The sequence below is a fragment of the Falco punctatus genome (genome assembly GCF_963210335.1).
Source record: "Falco punctatus genome assembly, chromosome: 7".
In the NCBI taxonomy this organism is placed as follows: Eukaryota; Metazoa; Chordata; class Aves; order Falconiformes; family Falconidae; genus Falco; species Falco punctatus.
The window spans coordinates 22341175-22356211 of record NC_137587.1 but is presented as its reverse complement, the minus strand read 5'-3'; the positions used below and the strand labels follow the sequence as shown (position 1 = coordinate 22356211).

General features: G+C 38.2%; 1 protein-coding gene across 17 annotated transcripts in view; it reads right to left on the bottom strand.

Annotated features, from left to right (window-relative positions):
• Positions 1-15037, bottom strand: part of SIPA1L1 (signal induced proliferation associated 1 like 1) — a 228589-nt gene that overhangs the window by 12244 nt on the left and 201308 nt on the right. For all 17 annotated transcript variants that reach the window (XM_080397593.1, XM_080397584.1, XM_080397592.1 and 14 more), the window contains 5 exons: positions 13403-13527; positions 10525-10643; positions 7591-8030; positions 1554-1793; positions 356-521 (listed from right to left, as the gene is read on the bottom strand). In XM_080397593.1, the coding sequence (XP_080253719.1) occupies positions 356-521; positions 1554-1793; positions 7591-8030; positions 10525-10643; positions 13403-13527 (1090 nt within the window). The remainder of the gene's footprint in view (positions 1-355; positions 522-1553; positions 1794-7590; positions 8031-10524; positions 10644-13402; positions 13528-15037) is intronic.

Sequence of the window (15037 nt, the reverse complement as noted above, 5' to 3'; positions counted from 1 at the left end):
CCTATCTGAGAAACTTGAGTCCAATACAAAGTCCAACTGAGTAAGCTCTGTGTGAATGAATGCTTCAGCTTTGACTGCTTTGAAAGCACTCAGATTTTTCTACACAGAAATCTTAAACGCTTCATGGCCTTCATCTTTTCTGAATTGTGAAGCACTTGCTCTGTTAGTTGATACACCTAGGCAGCAATGCACTCAATCATCAAATTCTTATGAAGTGTAACTTTACACATTTCTATTTTGTAACAACAGAATCATGACTTAGATCAGAAGAGGACCTGTGCATTACTCTTCAGGTATTCTCAGATTTCACTTAACCATGACAAGAGATAGACAAACGACATGCTCACTAACATACCTTAAAATTCTTCTGGGATTCAGGTGTTGGGCTATCAAGATCTATCAATTTCTTCAGCTCTTCTTCAACGGTGGACTTGGATGCTCGTTTCGGTGATGCTCGTAGATCTCTTGCTGAAGCACGCAGCCGGGGGTGGGCCATTTCATTGCCATCACTCTGGTGACGTCTTAAACGAAATGGAAGAGACACATTCAGGTCTCAAAGCCCTGGGGCAGGAGGTATGAATGAAACAAATTATAGCAACCTCAAGATTTTCAAAGAAAAAAAAACTAGGTAGGGGACACAGAGGAGGGAAGGAGTTTCAGTAATACAGCAGAGCCTCATCTTAATGAATACCTGTTGAAGCAATAAACTTGTTTAAAAACATCAAGTAGCAATACACTTAAAAGTTATCATAATACAGTTTTACAATAAGGGACTGAATCTGTTAAAATAACATGCATTCTCTACAAAATAAAAAACTACAAATGTCTTCAATGAGCCCAAAAGCAGCAAGTCATCAAGTTTCTTTAATCTTTTCACTGCTTTTTATAATGCAGTTATCACAAAGTTTCATCATCTCCTTTTGACAGCAATATAGAAAATATTATATAAAACTCAAGAAGGGTGGAATAAATTACTTTGAAATGAGCTTTCTGAACCACTCTGTTTCCAAGTCATACTAGCCTTAAAGAAACAGTATTTTCACTGTTGTTTCCCAATTTCTGAAAGAGATGGTTGCATATAGTTAATGCAGAGAGATCTTGGCTTGCTTTAAGCCAGTTAGACTGGATACTGGCAGCAACCTTAACAAGGCACCACAGAGTGCCACAGAGCTAATGCATAGCAGGCACAGTCCTACTACATGGATGAGAGGCTTAAAGAAAACTCGGGCTCTATGTTGAGGATTTTTAATACTTGCTCAAATAGCACTGAGTCACCTTTAAGAAATCCTAAGAAAAGGTAAGCTTTAATAGGACTGAAATCCACATAGCTCTCTAGAAATGATAAAAAAAATTTTTTTACAAGTTAACAGGGAATGAGATTAGCAAACTATCAAATATTTAAGACTAAGTGCAGAACTCTAGATTAGAGATTAAGCTCTACAGAAGACTAAGTGTTCTATTAGAGTCTTGAGCTCTTCCACACAGAGAAGTGTCACAGATCTCAACACTTCTTTACAATTAAAGCACACAAGAGAACCAAAAAACAGTCTTACTTTCTTGAATCCATAAACCCCACTGAGTTTATTGTCCCTTCTGGCTTTTTCCATCCAATCAGATACTTGCTAGTAGCACCCTGGCGAGGGTAGAAAGTCCTAGGACCAGAAGAGGAGGAAGAGGAGGAGGAGAAAGAAGGTGCAAGCTGGGGAGAAGTAGCAGAATGAAGCTCTTCTTTGGGTGAGCTTCTGGCACTGGTGAAAACGACCGGGCTGGCAGAGTGTCGTGAACTCATGGTACTAGAAGAAAAACAATAAAGACAAAATTTGTCTCAAATGTGTACATATGCATCTTGTTTAACTATTTTTCAAGCAGAAGTCTGGGCACAAGATGTTACTCCTATCAATAGTGAGTAGAGTAGCAAAACCAGTTTGCTCTTAAGGGCATTCCACCAATGTTTCATTAAAAACATCTCACGTAGTAATGAAAAATTTTGTATGCAATGTCTAAGGATACAACATACCACAGTCTCCTCGTTCCCCCTTCACAAATGGGTTCACTGCCATTAGACAGCTTAAAAGTAATACAAGAGATTGCAGCTGAATTAGCAGAAAAGAACCCAAGTCCAATTTCTTGCTGGAATTCCTGGCTGTGGAAGAAAACATATTCTGAAGGAACTTAACAGGAAACATCTCTAAGACCTTACAACTAACTAAAGAAACACAGATATCTTTCAAAAGAGGGCTTCCTGGATTTTGCCTGAAAAGCTGTTGCCATTTGAAAAAAAAAGACTGTTAAATTGATAAGTTTTGGCAGGTATTTAATGTATATCACTATTTGTCTATAGACAGAAAAGAGCTGGGATGGCCAACTGAAGCTTATTGTTGGAAGGAGGAGGGGGAGCTTTAGTTGGGAGCTACTCTTTAGTTATGCTGATATTCTCATCCGAGGCAACTTGTATTATATCAGAAGCACTAGGGCTTAAGACAATATTTACTATAAAACAACCTTAAAAGGTCAGGCATTTCTAAGCACAGTTACAGGAAAACTTTGTGTACGGCCTTACTAATGAAATAGCATTATATATTTGAATACCAGTTTTCTATCAGCTCTCTACACAACTTCGCCACATTTTCATCCCTGTAGCCAACACTGCAAGGAAGGAATTTGAAACAGATTGCCCTGTGGTAAAGAACAGTTTCTGACTGAAAAATAAAAATTAGCTGGAAGGCTGAATAAAGTCATTGAATAATTTCTTCTTTCATAAGCTTAACAGAAGATTCTTCACCACTCTTTTCATATCTTGATAAAACAATGCATTTTCACATCTCTTACTAAAAACAAACAAAAGGATTTAAGGCTAAATTTAAGTTGCCACCTGGGAAAACAATCTCACCTACATTTAGCTTTACAGAAGTAATTTATCTAATCTATGCCACTTGTCTGGCTTCTGCTGTAGTCAATGGAAAAATATCCTTAGGAGGTGATTCTCCTCATCTTAAATTAAGAGTCTCAGATACCCAGGAGGAATGCATGCTTTGGAGTTTCTCCTCTCTCTCCATTGACAACAGATGGGAGTCTAAAAAATCACCTTCAACTATGTTCCTTTTTCATATGGTTCAGGTTAGGCACTGTGAGCTCCAACAGTTAAGTGCTGTGGATTTAATGAGGAGTGAGTGGATTGTAGTCTTCCCACCTCAAACAGCAGTGGCTGCTGCAACCATGCTCCCATCTAATGTACGTGGGGATGGCTGCAAAGTCCCTCACATCAGGGGCAAGATACATCTCCCCATGATTTCATACTATAGATTTTTTTTTTCTTCCCTCGATCTGTACATTTGAAAGGCATATACAAAAGATGGGAGACTGGGAAAATATAGGAAGATGCTTTTCCTGTCCATCAAGCCCATATATTTGGCACTGCACATCACAACCTTTGTATTTGTAACAGATCTAAGTAAACATAATTTATAGCAAGAAAGCAGAGAAAAATAAGAGCTAGGAGGAGAGGCAGTAAATTTCTCTTCTTTCCCCCTTGTCTCTTCTTTTTCAATACTGCAAGAAAGCTCCTACACTACACATGCTAAGTAAACCAGCCCATCTGTGAGGCACGACCACAAAATTAAACCATCAACATGCAGGGAAGATGCAGATCTTTAAAGAAAATGTATGGGGCTATCTCCTTCCCCGCCATGCTTTTACTTCCTTCTAAATACACTCAAGAAGTAGAGAAGTCTTTTACTTCAGTGAAGGAAAAGGAAAGTTCTGATCACATTTCAGAATTGTTTAATCCATCAGGTAGTTGTCAAGGAAGTGCCTGTGAGAAAACATTTCTTGATAAAATCCAATAACAACTCCTAGATAGGCTGGTAGTGTTGATCCTTAATATTACTAGGCAAAGAAGGTAAACAGTGATGTTCAGTATGCTCTACATAAATTTATAAAATGCATATATCTCATAGAATAGGTGCCAAGATCAGCCTGGCAAATAAGCAAGAAACTAGCATACCTTTTTAAATAGCCTTTTCTTTAAAGTGTATTGCATGTTTTGAGCTGTGGTTTTACAATATAGTGTTTTGGGAGAATACTCCAGGGACTATGCACAGAACTGGCTTTTCACCCTACAAGTAAACACAGGCAGGCCAATAGGATACTGACAAAGACTCACACTTGTTGATTGAGAATGTATTGGGAGAGCAAAAAGCTTTGATAAACTTTAGAAAAACTAAATCTGAGCTGGAGCACTATGGTAGTGATGGGAAGTTATTAGAGTATTCGACACCAGGAAGCATGCAGAGGGTTCCTCATACTGTAATAGACACTTGGACCAGCTTGATTATATCTGGAAGAAATTCAGTCCTCATATTCTCAGGACACAGAGATGGCCACTGTTGCTCCCCCACCTCCCACCTCAATTACTGAGACATCAAGGACTAGATTAAGGAAAAACTCAAATACTACATGGCAGTCTGCAAGAATTGCAGATGAGCCATTCATAAAAGCATTCCACAATCACTAAATAATATTTTTAGTATCTTAAAACTATCAGAAGTAATGAAAAAGATATTTAATTAGAAATAGCCAAGGTTTTCCTTTTAGTTTTGGTGAGAGGACCATAAGAAACTGTATTATTTAGGTGGAAATGAAAGATTGATTTTATTTTTTTCTGAGGGAATTCATGCCATCAGCACATATGGCTTCATTTAATGACATTCAGCTATAATGAATCTGTATAATTACTGGCCTACATAATGCAATTCTCCTGGGATGCTATGAGAAATCTGCACAATCATCAGGAAGGACTTTGGGAATGGAGGTGGAGAAGAAAAATAAAACCCAGCCAGAAGCTCTGCTGTAAAAGTTAATCACTATAATTTACATTTTGCCACCAATTCTCAGGTACAAGTTCTTTTATGCACCATCAAATGATCTGAACACTAATTATCACTCCTGTCTTCTACAGACACAAACACTCTAATTTGTCGTTATTTTCTTTTCTTTTGTCACGGAGTTCTTTTTAGGGCCAAATTCCTTTTCTTCTTGCTCAGAAACCCGACGCTAGAGACGTTACAGACATTCTGGCATCCACAGGCAAAATGTAAAAACAGTGAGAAGCAACAAAGGGTAACAATTTAGAAACTGATAGAGAAACACACCAATTAAGCTGTTCATTTCTCATGAAAAGTAGCCTGTTCAGAATAATCCTTTAGTCTTTCTTCCTTCACCTCCTTGCAGCAGGCAGTTGTGGTTACATTTTGGAAGCACCGGTTTCACAAGCCTCCAGCTCCAACTGTTGTGCCTCCACAGAAAGAGCTATGGGAGAGTTGGGAGCAAAGAGCTGGACCTAGGGTTTCCTCAGGTCAGTGCTGCTGTTCAGTGTGCAACCACCAACTCAGGATGCCATGAGAAACAAAATGAAAGCCTTTTAGCCCAGACTGTGCCTTTGCTTTATTGTGAGGCATCAAACATGTCCTAGTCTTCAAAAATAAGAAATAATAAACAAGGAACACAAGTCAGCCTGTTTTTTTCTCCACCAAAATAAACAATGTGGGTACAAAGACTGCAGTATCTCTCAACTATTATACCCCCTGTGTTTTACAAATTGCTGCATTTTACAAAAGCTGCACTGTTAACATCTGAGTTTTAAATGAAACTGTAACACCACTGCCCCCTCCCCTTCCCCCCCCCCCCCCCCCCCCCCCGTTTTTTCTAGCATAAAGTCTAGGGAACCTAAATTTGAATATTTCAGTAACAGACCTAAAAAAAATAAAATACGTAGAGAGCCATTTCAATATCACCAGAGAAACATCATGTAAATTAATCCAAATCACCAGAGAAAATACCATGTTTGGAGACACCATGCTATTAAACGAGACAACATCCTAGACTTAAGTTTGCAATCAAGTTGCAAAGCATATCCACGGAAGACAAAGATAAGAGCTGTCAGGGTATGCCTGCCCTGCAAAGATATGTTTCTTTCTACTAAATTTTTTGAGCTCTTCTACTGAACTAACACTATTTGGTGTTCAGAAGAGAAGAAACCAGAACCTCAGATGTATGAAGACACCATTCCTATTAGGCACACCTTTACAATAAAGCTTCTCAGAGTTACAGATAAATTTTCCAGGTTTCTATGAGTTGCTTCTGAAAAAATCCTTCCAAATGGAAATGATACCGAGAACTTTATTCTTATCAGCATTTTGTATAAAAATCTCACATTTAATGCTACTGCTAGTTATGTTCAGACAACTACTACAAGGCACGTGGTAAATTATAATGACCATAACAAATGCATATAAACATGCTTGTCTTAAAATAGAAGGTATAAAACTGTAGATAACCAGCATATAGATTCTTACCTCCAAGAAAGGGGCACGTTAATATTGCCCAAAATTTAAGTAAATCCCTCTGCATAGTGTTTTCTGCAAACTTCCTCATGTCCTTCATGCATGCATAGCTACTAGAAACACTGGTGTTGAAGACCTGGGTGAGATTTATACTAACTGAATATGAGCTTTAAAAGAGCAAAAACGGCCAAAGAGGCAGAAACCTAGAGTTCGACTACTTAGTCAAAATTACCATGACAAAGTACATGGAGGCCTTTCACTACATTACAGTCTCTATGACAACACCCTATTTGCAGCTACTGTATGAGTTGTTAAACATCTAGCCTTGCATAAAGGTAGATTGGCAAAAATGGCTTCAGACTTCCAGTCTGCAGGTATTTTGGCACACTCAAAACAGAGGTGCCTTAAGAATAAAAATGCAACAGTCAGGCTCCACAAAACCAACGAATTATGATGATCACACACCTTCCTTGAAAGAGCTGTGATTTTTATCTTGTTGCTAGTATGACACAGTACGAGTATTTTTCAAAAAGCACACTGAATACTTCTTGGGAAATGGGTTAGGAAAATGGTCTAAAATATTTCCTGCCTTTAGCAGCCCAGACTAACTTGTAAAGTGTGTATTTGCAATGTGAGGTGTTCAAGCACATTATATATGTGATTGATATTGCTGATTTTACAAGTGGCAAAACTGAGGGAGAGGGAAGGTGACTGTAATATGTCTTACCCACAAACTTGCAGCAGAATGAGATTAAAATCTACATGCTAGCACTCTCAAGCAACTTGCTCTCAGTATTCAACATACTTACTACAAGCAGATTGCCAAGAAAAAAGACTGGGGAAAAGAATGTAAAACATCTGAAACGTGTATTTCCAAAACTAAAAAAGAACCCCATATTAAACTGTACATTAATAAATGGACTGAACTCCTTTCTGATCCACATATGAATGGCAGTTGTTGTGCAAGATATTCCTTATGAATGCATCAGATGTGTCTGTTTCACATTAGTTTAGTGGCAGCAGTACGGAATACACTCTCAGATATTTTTTAGTGTTACAGGCAGTAGAAGATGCAAAAACTAAAGGTGGTCTTAGTTTGCAAGCATTCTGCACAGCAAGATCTTTCAAAACACTGGTTAGCGTAAGTAGAAACCACTCTCCAACGTCTGCTTCTTACTTTTGACAGGTTAGAGAGTGAGAATGGGAAAATGAGTGTGGAGGGGTCAATCTCGTAAGAGGTGAGAATTACCTTGTATGTGAGACAGCATCACTAAGACTATAAGCACTATTCTCCCTCGTTAGAGGGTTGGAGGCTGGTTGACTCTTGCTGTGAATATCCAGGCTCAGTGAAGACTCAGTCTTTCGGTCCATGTGGCTCTCTTTTTCTAATGTCCTGTCTGCAATGGAGACCACTTCACTGGAGCTATGCCACAGTGGTGCCACTTTCTCCTTTGTTAGCCCTGTACGGGGAGATGTTGCTGCTCCCAGAGAGGCAGTGCTGCCATGGCTAGGTCCGTAGGAAGTGGTGTCTATGCCACTATCAGCTGAAGTCCCTTGAAGGTAGTTGTAGCTGTTCAGCTCTGATTCAGTGCGCTCTCCACTGTCATACCATTTCTCATCACTGTGAGCACTGGAGGCATTGCTGGAGAGAGTATTGCTGCTGGAATGGCTGGAGTAGTGGCTGTCAGACTACAAAAGAAACAACAATCCCCCAAAAAACACACTTGTAGGTTTATTTCAGAATTATGACAATAAAGAGAAGAAGGAAATAAACTGTTATGAAAGTCACCACTACACCATAGGAGATCTTTTACCTTGAGGTACTGGGTAGATACATTGAGAAGACTAATAAACTCTACAGATTTCATTCCAGCACAATGCCCAGGCTGTTCTGTGTGCACATAAAAAGCTTTCATATGGATTTGGAAGCCATATCTTAACTACTCAGGAAAAGTTAGTTGTTTGTATTCTGTCCCAAAATACTTCACACTGTCTCCTTTCAAGCACAGTTCTGCTCAGCCTAGTCCAAAGAAATGGGCTGAGCTGCGTAGACTTTGATTTCCTTTGTAAGTACTATGAATAAAAATATCCTTATTCTAAGACTCCAATGCTTTAGGACATGAAACATAACCAATCTGCAGAATGTGCACCTTATTTTAATAATCCAATTGTCTATCAAATAATTAAAGTAGGGCAAAATAACCACTGCTCTTTCTACCCCTTTGTAGCAGGGTGTACTTCCCCCTCAGCAGGAGTGTCCTTTGCAAACTACCACTGAAATGCCACTTAACTTATCTGTAATTGTTTTCCAAAAGGTAGAATTGCAAGAAAGGAAGCTTTAATGCAATGCTTTTAAATTGTCCCATCAAGGCACACCCGTGCGTGGCTGGTTTGTATCTTGGCCCTTGGTTACAACTTGCTGTTACAAAGAAACTGAATGCCCTCAATTCCACAAGGGGCATTAGTGGAATACTGTATCACAGGACGAGTTTCTTGCCATGCACTCATCACTGCTTAGTAGCTCACCTACCTCTCTGGGGTATTTATATCCATCTGAATTCTTTAATTTTAGTTTCCATCTACAGAATTTATCTAAGTTCTGATCATCTATATATTCAGAATTGAAGCAGTTTTTCAGTAGGCAATGGATTTGTTTGGCGACCAGATGGCCCAGGAATAAGGGAAGGGATGGAGAGGAGACTTAGAACCACCTCCCCTATTTGTCTATCCTTGGAGTTTTACCAAACAGGCATGGGCAGAGATCCCAGCCACATACAAAATATTAGATACTGTTTCTGTTTTCACTGGAAAAGAAGGTAAGTAGGGAATGGATGTATACTGAGAGCAAGAAATCTCGGCATCCATGTTTTGTATTATATTAAAGAACTGAAAGAAAACCAGGAGAAATATTAAATAAGTTGATCTGGACTCTTAGTTATCTCAGATTAAAGTTACTGCTTTTCATAAAGAACTGCTTCACTCCCCTTCATCTGTCCACATAATAAAGATTTACTTTAACAACAACTGAATGAGAAGAATGCAAGCATAAGTAATTCCAGTGCTGCACTTTGCATGCAAGCTAATGAGTTATGTACTACATCATTATATGGTCAAATACATCTCATGAAAACAGGTCAATCTAAATGTAATAACTAGTCTGTGCTCCTAAGAATATGAAGACAGGTGTGGTGTTGGGGTTTTTTGGTGTTTGTTTTCTTGTGGTGTTTGTTTTTTTTTTTTAAATAGAGATGTGTTGTTATGAATTAGTAACCTAGAAGTAACACTGCTAATTGTATTGAAAGAAGAATGCTGGCAAGCAGGGGCAAATAACAGGAACCAGTTAAAGACATGCAACTAAATAAATGGAAGTAATACTTTCAGTATGATCACACAACGCAACTCTGTATTTTAGCTGACTGTACAAGTGAATAAAAAACCAAGTGATACAGCTTATGGGTAATTTAAAGTTTAAATTATAGGATTTTTTTATTTTGATGACTTAATGTGCAAGACATTTTAAATTTATGAACGTTACTGCATTTATCTTATCTCTCTGTATGTAAATCAGGAAGTGACAGTCTCCAAAGAAGGTGTGAATATCTAACTCTGTGGAGACACAAAGACAGAATTTACCATTTAGATCTTGAATACAAGTAAAACAAGATTTTTTTTCAGCAGAATTCCAGCAGACCTTTCAAAGTCTTCCAACAGTGTGCAAGGTAGGCTATGGAAAGGAAGCAATAGCTATACTAGACAAGGAAAATAGAGAAAATGTAAACCCAAAAGTAAGATCACTATTCTGTTTCAAAGAAGCAGCCTTCTGAGTGTTGCATTATAAAATGTATTAGTAAAGTCTCACATGTAAGGCCTAGGAATAGCTTTGTAAACTCCCACAAATCCTCTTACTTATCACAAGGTAACAGACAAGAAGTTGCTGTTCAACTGGCAACAAAACTTTATTAACTAGTAAATAATAAGCACAGTAGTCTTTCCTTAGCTTCTGTAGGATTCAGGAAACAACAGTCTGCTCTACCGCTTCCTCCACGTTCTAGCAGGGCATTTTTTTTTCTTTTTTTTTTTTAACTGACACTCATGAAATGAAACTTTGAACAACACTTTTGGTATCAAGAGCTTGTGGAACAAAAGGAAAACATTAAATAATCCCTTTTTTGGAGTAACTTACATGACCCTGCTTATTTGGAGACAAGTGAACCACAGGATCCTGTCTCATCAGTCTTCCACTGGGGCTTTCTCTGAAGGACGGCAGTACTTTTGATACTGCTGGGAGATGGCATGTTGGTTCTGTAATACAGCATACAACAGTGGACTGAAGAGCATATGCAGTACAACAAACTAAGAAAATGTGTAATCTAATTTTACACTGTGATTTTTCCAACACTACTGTTAGCCAAAAACTTTAGATACCTAATACAAAATTCATTCCAAATAAAAAAATACAAATTGTGACAAAACACAGGTGAGTAAGTGAGGGCCCATTCCTGCCTGGCATAAGCCAGTAATACTTCACGAAAAACCAGCAGCCACCATCCTGGCTTTTGTTAGAACAACCTGAATGGTATCATGCCCCCATTGTCCAAACAGCACTGTATTAAAGCATTAAAACAGCAGAATATTCATTTCCACAGAGTATTGACATTGTATCTCTATATGCACGTTGCCTGTGAACAAGAGATTAAAAAAACCCTGAAGATCCTCATTACCTTAAATTGTATTCTATACAAGGCAGGACAATAGAAAAAGTCTACAGTGATCACTTAAATGGACATATTTTTTCCAGTACAACTACTACACATATTTCTTGTCAAAGTTAAGGTGAGTTAAATAAACATTGTCTAATTGAAGAGAATATAAAAAATACATTGAAATTGCAATATTCCCTTAAAAATTGCTGGCTGTGAATGCAGAAACTGCATAGATGTACAAAAAGAATACTTAATAAACTAAACCTGACGGAAGTGAATGGAATTCAAATCACTCATCTTACATGGGCACTCACAGGAGTGCTCTTTCCAATTAAACTTGTTCTTTCCCAGGAGATAACTATGGAGGTCTACAGGGTGTTCAGACACAGCCCATCAGGCAGGTAATTGCCTTCTCAGAGCCCAAGGTCAGTATTTTACAAGAATCTCTCAGGTTTGACTTTTTACATGATCTTTTGTGGTTATGCAATATTCTGCACTTCTAAAAATGCTGCTTTTAAGTGGAATATGTGCTTATGAACATCAAGTACTTAACAATACCCATGGTAATTAGCAGTGCTTTCCCCAACACAGCCACAGTTTGTTCATCTTGATCTGCATTATTAGCTTTTTTATAAACAAATGAAAATGGTTTTGTTTTTGTTTTTTAAATATAAAAAAAATAATCAGACTTGATTCCCCCTGGCAAGTGGTAGCAAGCAGTGTTGGTGCACAAAAGACTTGTGTAGCGAAGGATGGGCCAGGAAGGAGTGAGTGTGTTGGTTCACTGTACCTAATGCCTTATTTACCTTGAAACAGATTATCCCAAGTAGAAATGTGCTTATTTGTCATAGAACCAAACTTTCACCTAGATTCACCAGACTGGCAATAAAGTCTCCAGTCAGAGATGCAGCTTCCAACTGCGACTCTATGAATGCAGGACGATACAGGAGAGATAAAATACAGGGATTATATGTCAGTATGCATTTCCCAGCCTTTGCCAAATGCCAGAGCCATCTCTTCTACCACACATTTTTTCCTCTTCTTTTTGGTTCTATTTATTTATTTTGCTAATACGGTGACACCTGACATTTTAGAACAGAACTTGCTAGCAGCTCCACTCAGTGCCAGCACCAACACCCAACTGTTGGTCTGCAAAAGTAATGCTGAGCAAAAGATCAGTTCTACATGTGTCATTACCATCACACAGTATCAAAACATATGCAATTAAAAATCGCTCTGTCAAAATGAGAATGGCAGATCAGTATAATCACAGCTTTTTAGTGAGAAGTATGGGGGGAGTTGTGAGGGAGGGACTGTCAGATGGCTTCAATAACAAGGCACAGCTCACTGAGGTTGTGAAGGTACGTGAACAAAGTACATCTTCAGAACTTGAGGTTGGCATTTGCCTAAACTCCTGATCTTACTGAGCCTTATTCTGTGTTCAACACCAGTCCAGTCATACAGAACAAAAGCTGTGATGCAGTAAAATGATCTATGTGTATAATAGAATAAATATGCAACTGTTTAATCTATGGTAACAAAGTTAGAAATAAACCACCAAGCTAGCAATCTTGACCATGGTCATCACGTTGGATCAGTGCTGTTTGTAGATAGAATATTTCCATTGGCGTCAATCTCATTGGTGTCCACTCAAGTCAAGCCATAGCTGTTGCAAAAGGTCTATGTGCAAAAACTTCAAATGAAGGCTTAACAATGCAAGTTCTCAGCACCCAGCTGTTTTATGTAGTTAATATGTTCCCTCAGTTGACAGCTTAATTGCAAAGTGCAATGAAAACATATACACTGGTGGAAGGCGATTACCAAGCTACAGATTTACTTCACTATTTAAACTTTAATTGCATTTTTTTCCATTTTGTACATGGTATTTTTATAGCTTTAATGATCAAACAATGAATTTGCATTTATATAGCACCATTTGAAAAGGAGCATCACAAGCACTTTAGACAAACTAAGCAAAAATTAAACTAAGCCAAGCCACTCAGGAGGGTAGGTGAGGTCAAGTAAGTCCTCAACAGCAAGACAAATGAGTGTGTCTACCCAACTGCTTCTAAAAGGACAGTGTTTCAGGGTAAAAGCATTAAGGTAGATTTAGTCCCACAATCAAATGAAGAACTGAAATCGGTTCTTCCTCAGGTGATACTCATAGGTCTCAAGGAAACAGACTGCAGAAGCTAGTACATGCTCCAGACCTAATTATTCATCCTGACGAACAAGGTTAACTTTCAAAGACACTGAAAACACAGTGCTTAAGAGGGTTCTCTCAGCACAGAGAGGTATTGCCAAAGTCACCTTGTGGTTAGCATCACTCGCTCATTGTGAAAAAAATTAATTACCTACCCATCTGGTCAGCGATACTATCCTCACTTCTTTGCCAGCTGGGTGTGGATTTGCCGCTACCACCCGTATCTGATTGCGTATTCTGCCTGTCAATGGAAGCAGGGGATCTACGGCTAATTCCAAACCTGTTGTAACACCCCAAAAAACAAAGCAGATAAGATTTATGCATATTTAAAATCATTACAAAAGGGGAAAAGAGTGCTTTTAAGAAGCTAGTGTCAAACAGGGCACACCGATGCATAGCACAACTGCTTGAGGGATTTGTAAATGGAAAAGTATTCATTTCTGTGGCAGTTCTCAGGACCCATTTAATACTTCTAATGCATAAGATTGCACTACACATTAATTTATGCGCATCTTTGATCAAGATCATCTGGTTACAGTGCACACAATTGAAAAAACAGACCAAAACGTCCAGAAATAAAATTATTAATTTTCATTTACATAGAAAGGCAACTAGACCATTACCTGTTTATAGAAAATTGACCACAACGAGTAAAGCTTAAAAAGTTTGGATAAAAGCCACATAGGGAAATTAGATGTGTTTATCAAGAAAAAATATCAAGGATGGATCCTTTTAACTGGGCAAGCGCTACCTCGAACTAGTGAAGGTGAGCATCAGAAAGTTTTGTTGGGACAATCCCATGGATATTAGCCACTTTCTGGGTTCTACGAAAAAGACTAGTAAGGTCACACCTGGGTGATGCAGATAAAGATGCAAACAACACAGATTCATTTGGGACAATATTACATTGCCAAATATTTTAAGTAAGTATTCATAAAGTTGACTGTATTGGCTATGGATTCCCCAAACCTGGGTGTTATGAATTCTGAAAATTATTAAGTTATTTGATCATAAAATAATTTCATTGGTGTAAACTAAATACAGCTGTAGGAAAGCAGTGAGACATGTATACCTATTGTTGTAGACGAAAGCATATAGAGCAGAAGGAAAACTGAGTTCAATGGACTTTGGAAATCATGCTAGATTAGTCAGATCTATTTCAGAAAGCTCAATAAAGATACAGCAAACTCAAGGAGAACAATCAAATGACAAAGGAGACACACAGTGCCTCTGTGCCATACCAAAGTCTAGATGCCTTATATGTCTAAAAGCCTGTAAGAATTAAATCTATAATTCTGTATTACATCTAAGTTAAGTCTGTAAGAATTATAGTTGGGTTCAGAGTTAGCAGATCAATCGTTAAGAATTCAAAGAACAATGCATTTCTGAGGATCTTTTTTCCAATCAGACATACCTTGAAGAAAAAAAAAATTCCCCAAACTCCGCATGCACAGAGTAACAACCAAAAGAATTACAAGTAGATATATTCTCTATGTATCATTGAGTTTATCTGGCTCTAAATGTCTAATGTAACAGAAAATAAAATAACCCAAACTGTACTTTCCACTCACTCTACCAGCTACAGACTGCCCCACGTGACCTCCAATGTAAAACATACTTCCGCACAACTGTCAGAATAAGCTCAGTGTGGTTATCCCATTTGAAAGTTCATGTACTCATTTGCTTAAATGAACCTACCAAAGAAACATCATGACTTAAAAGAACAAAATCCCATTCCCATCCTCAAAGACAAGCAGCCAGAATATACCTGTTACATGCAGCACAGCTCC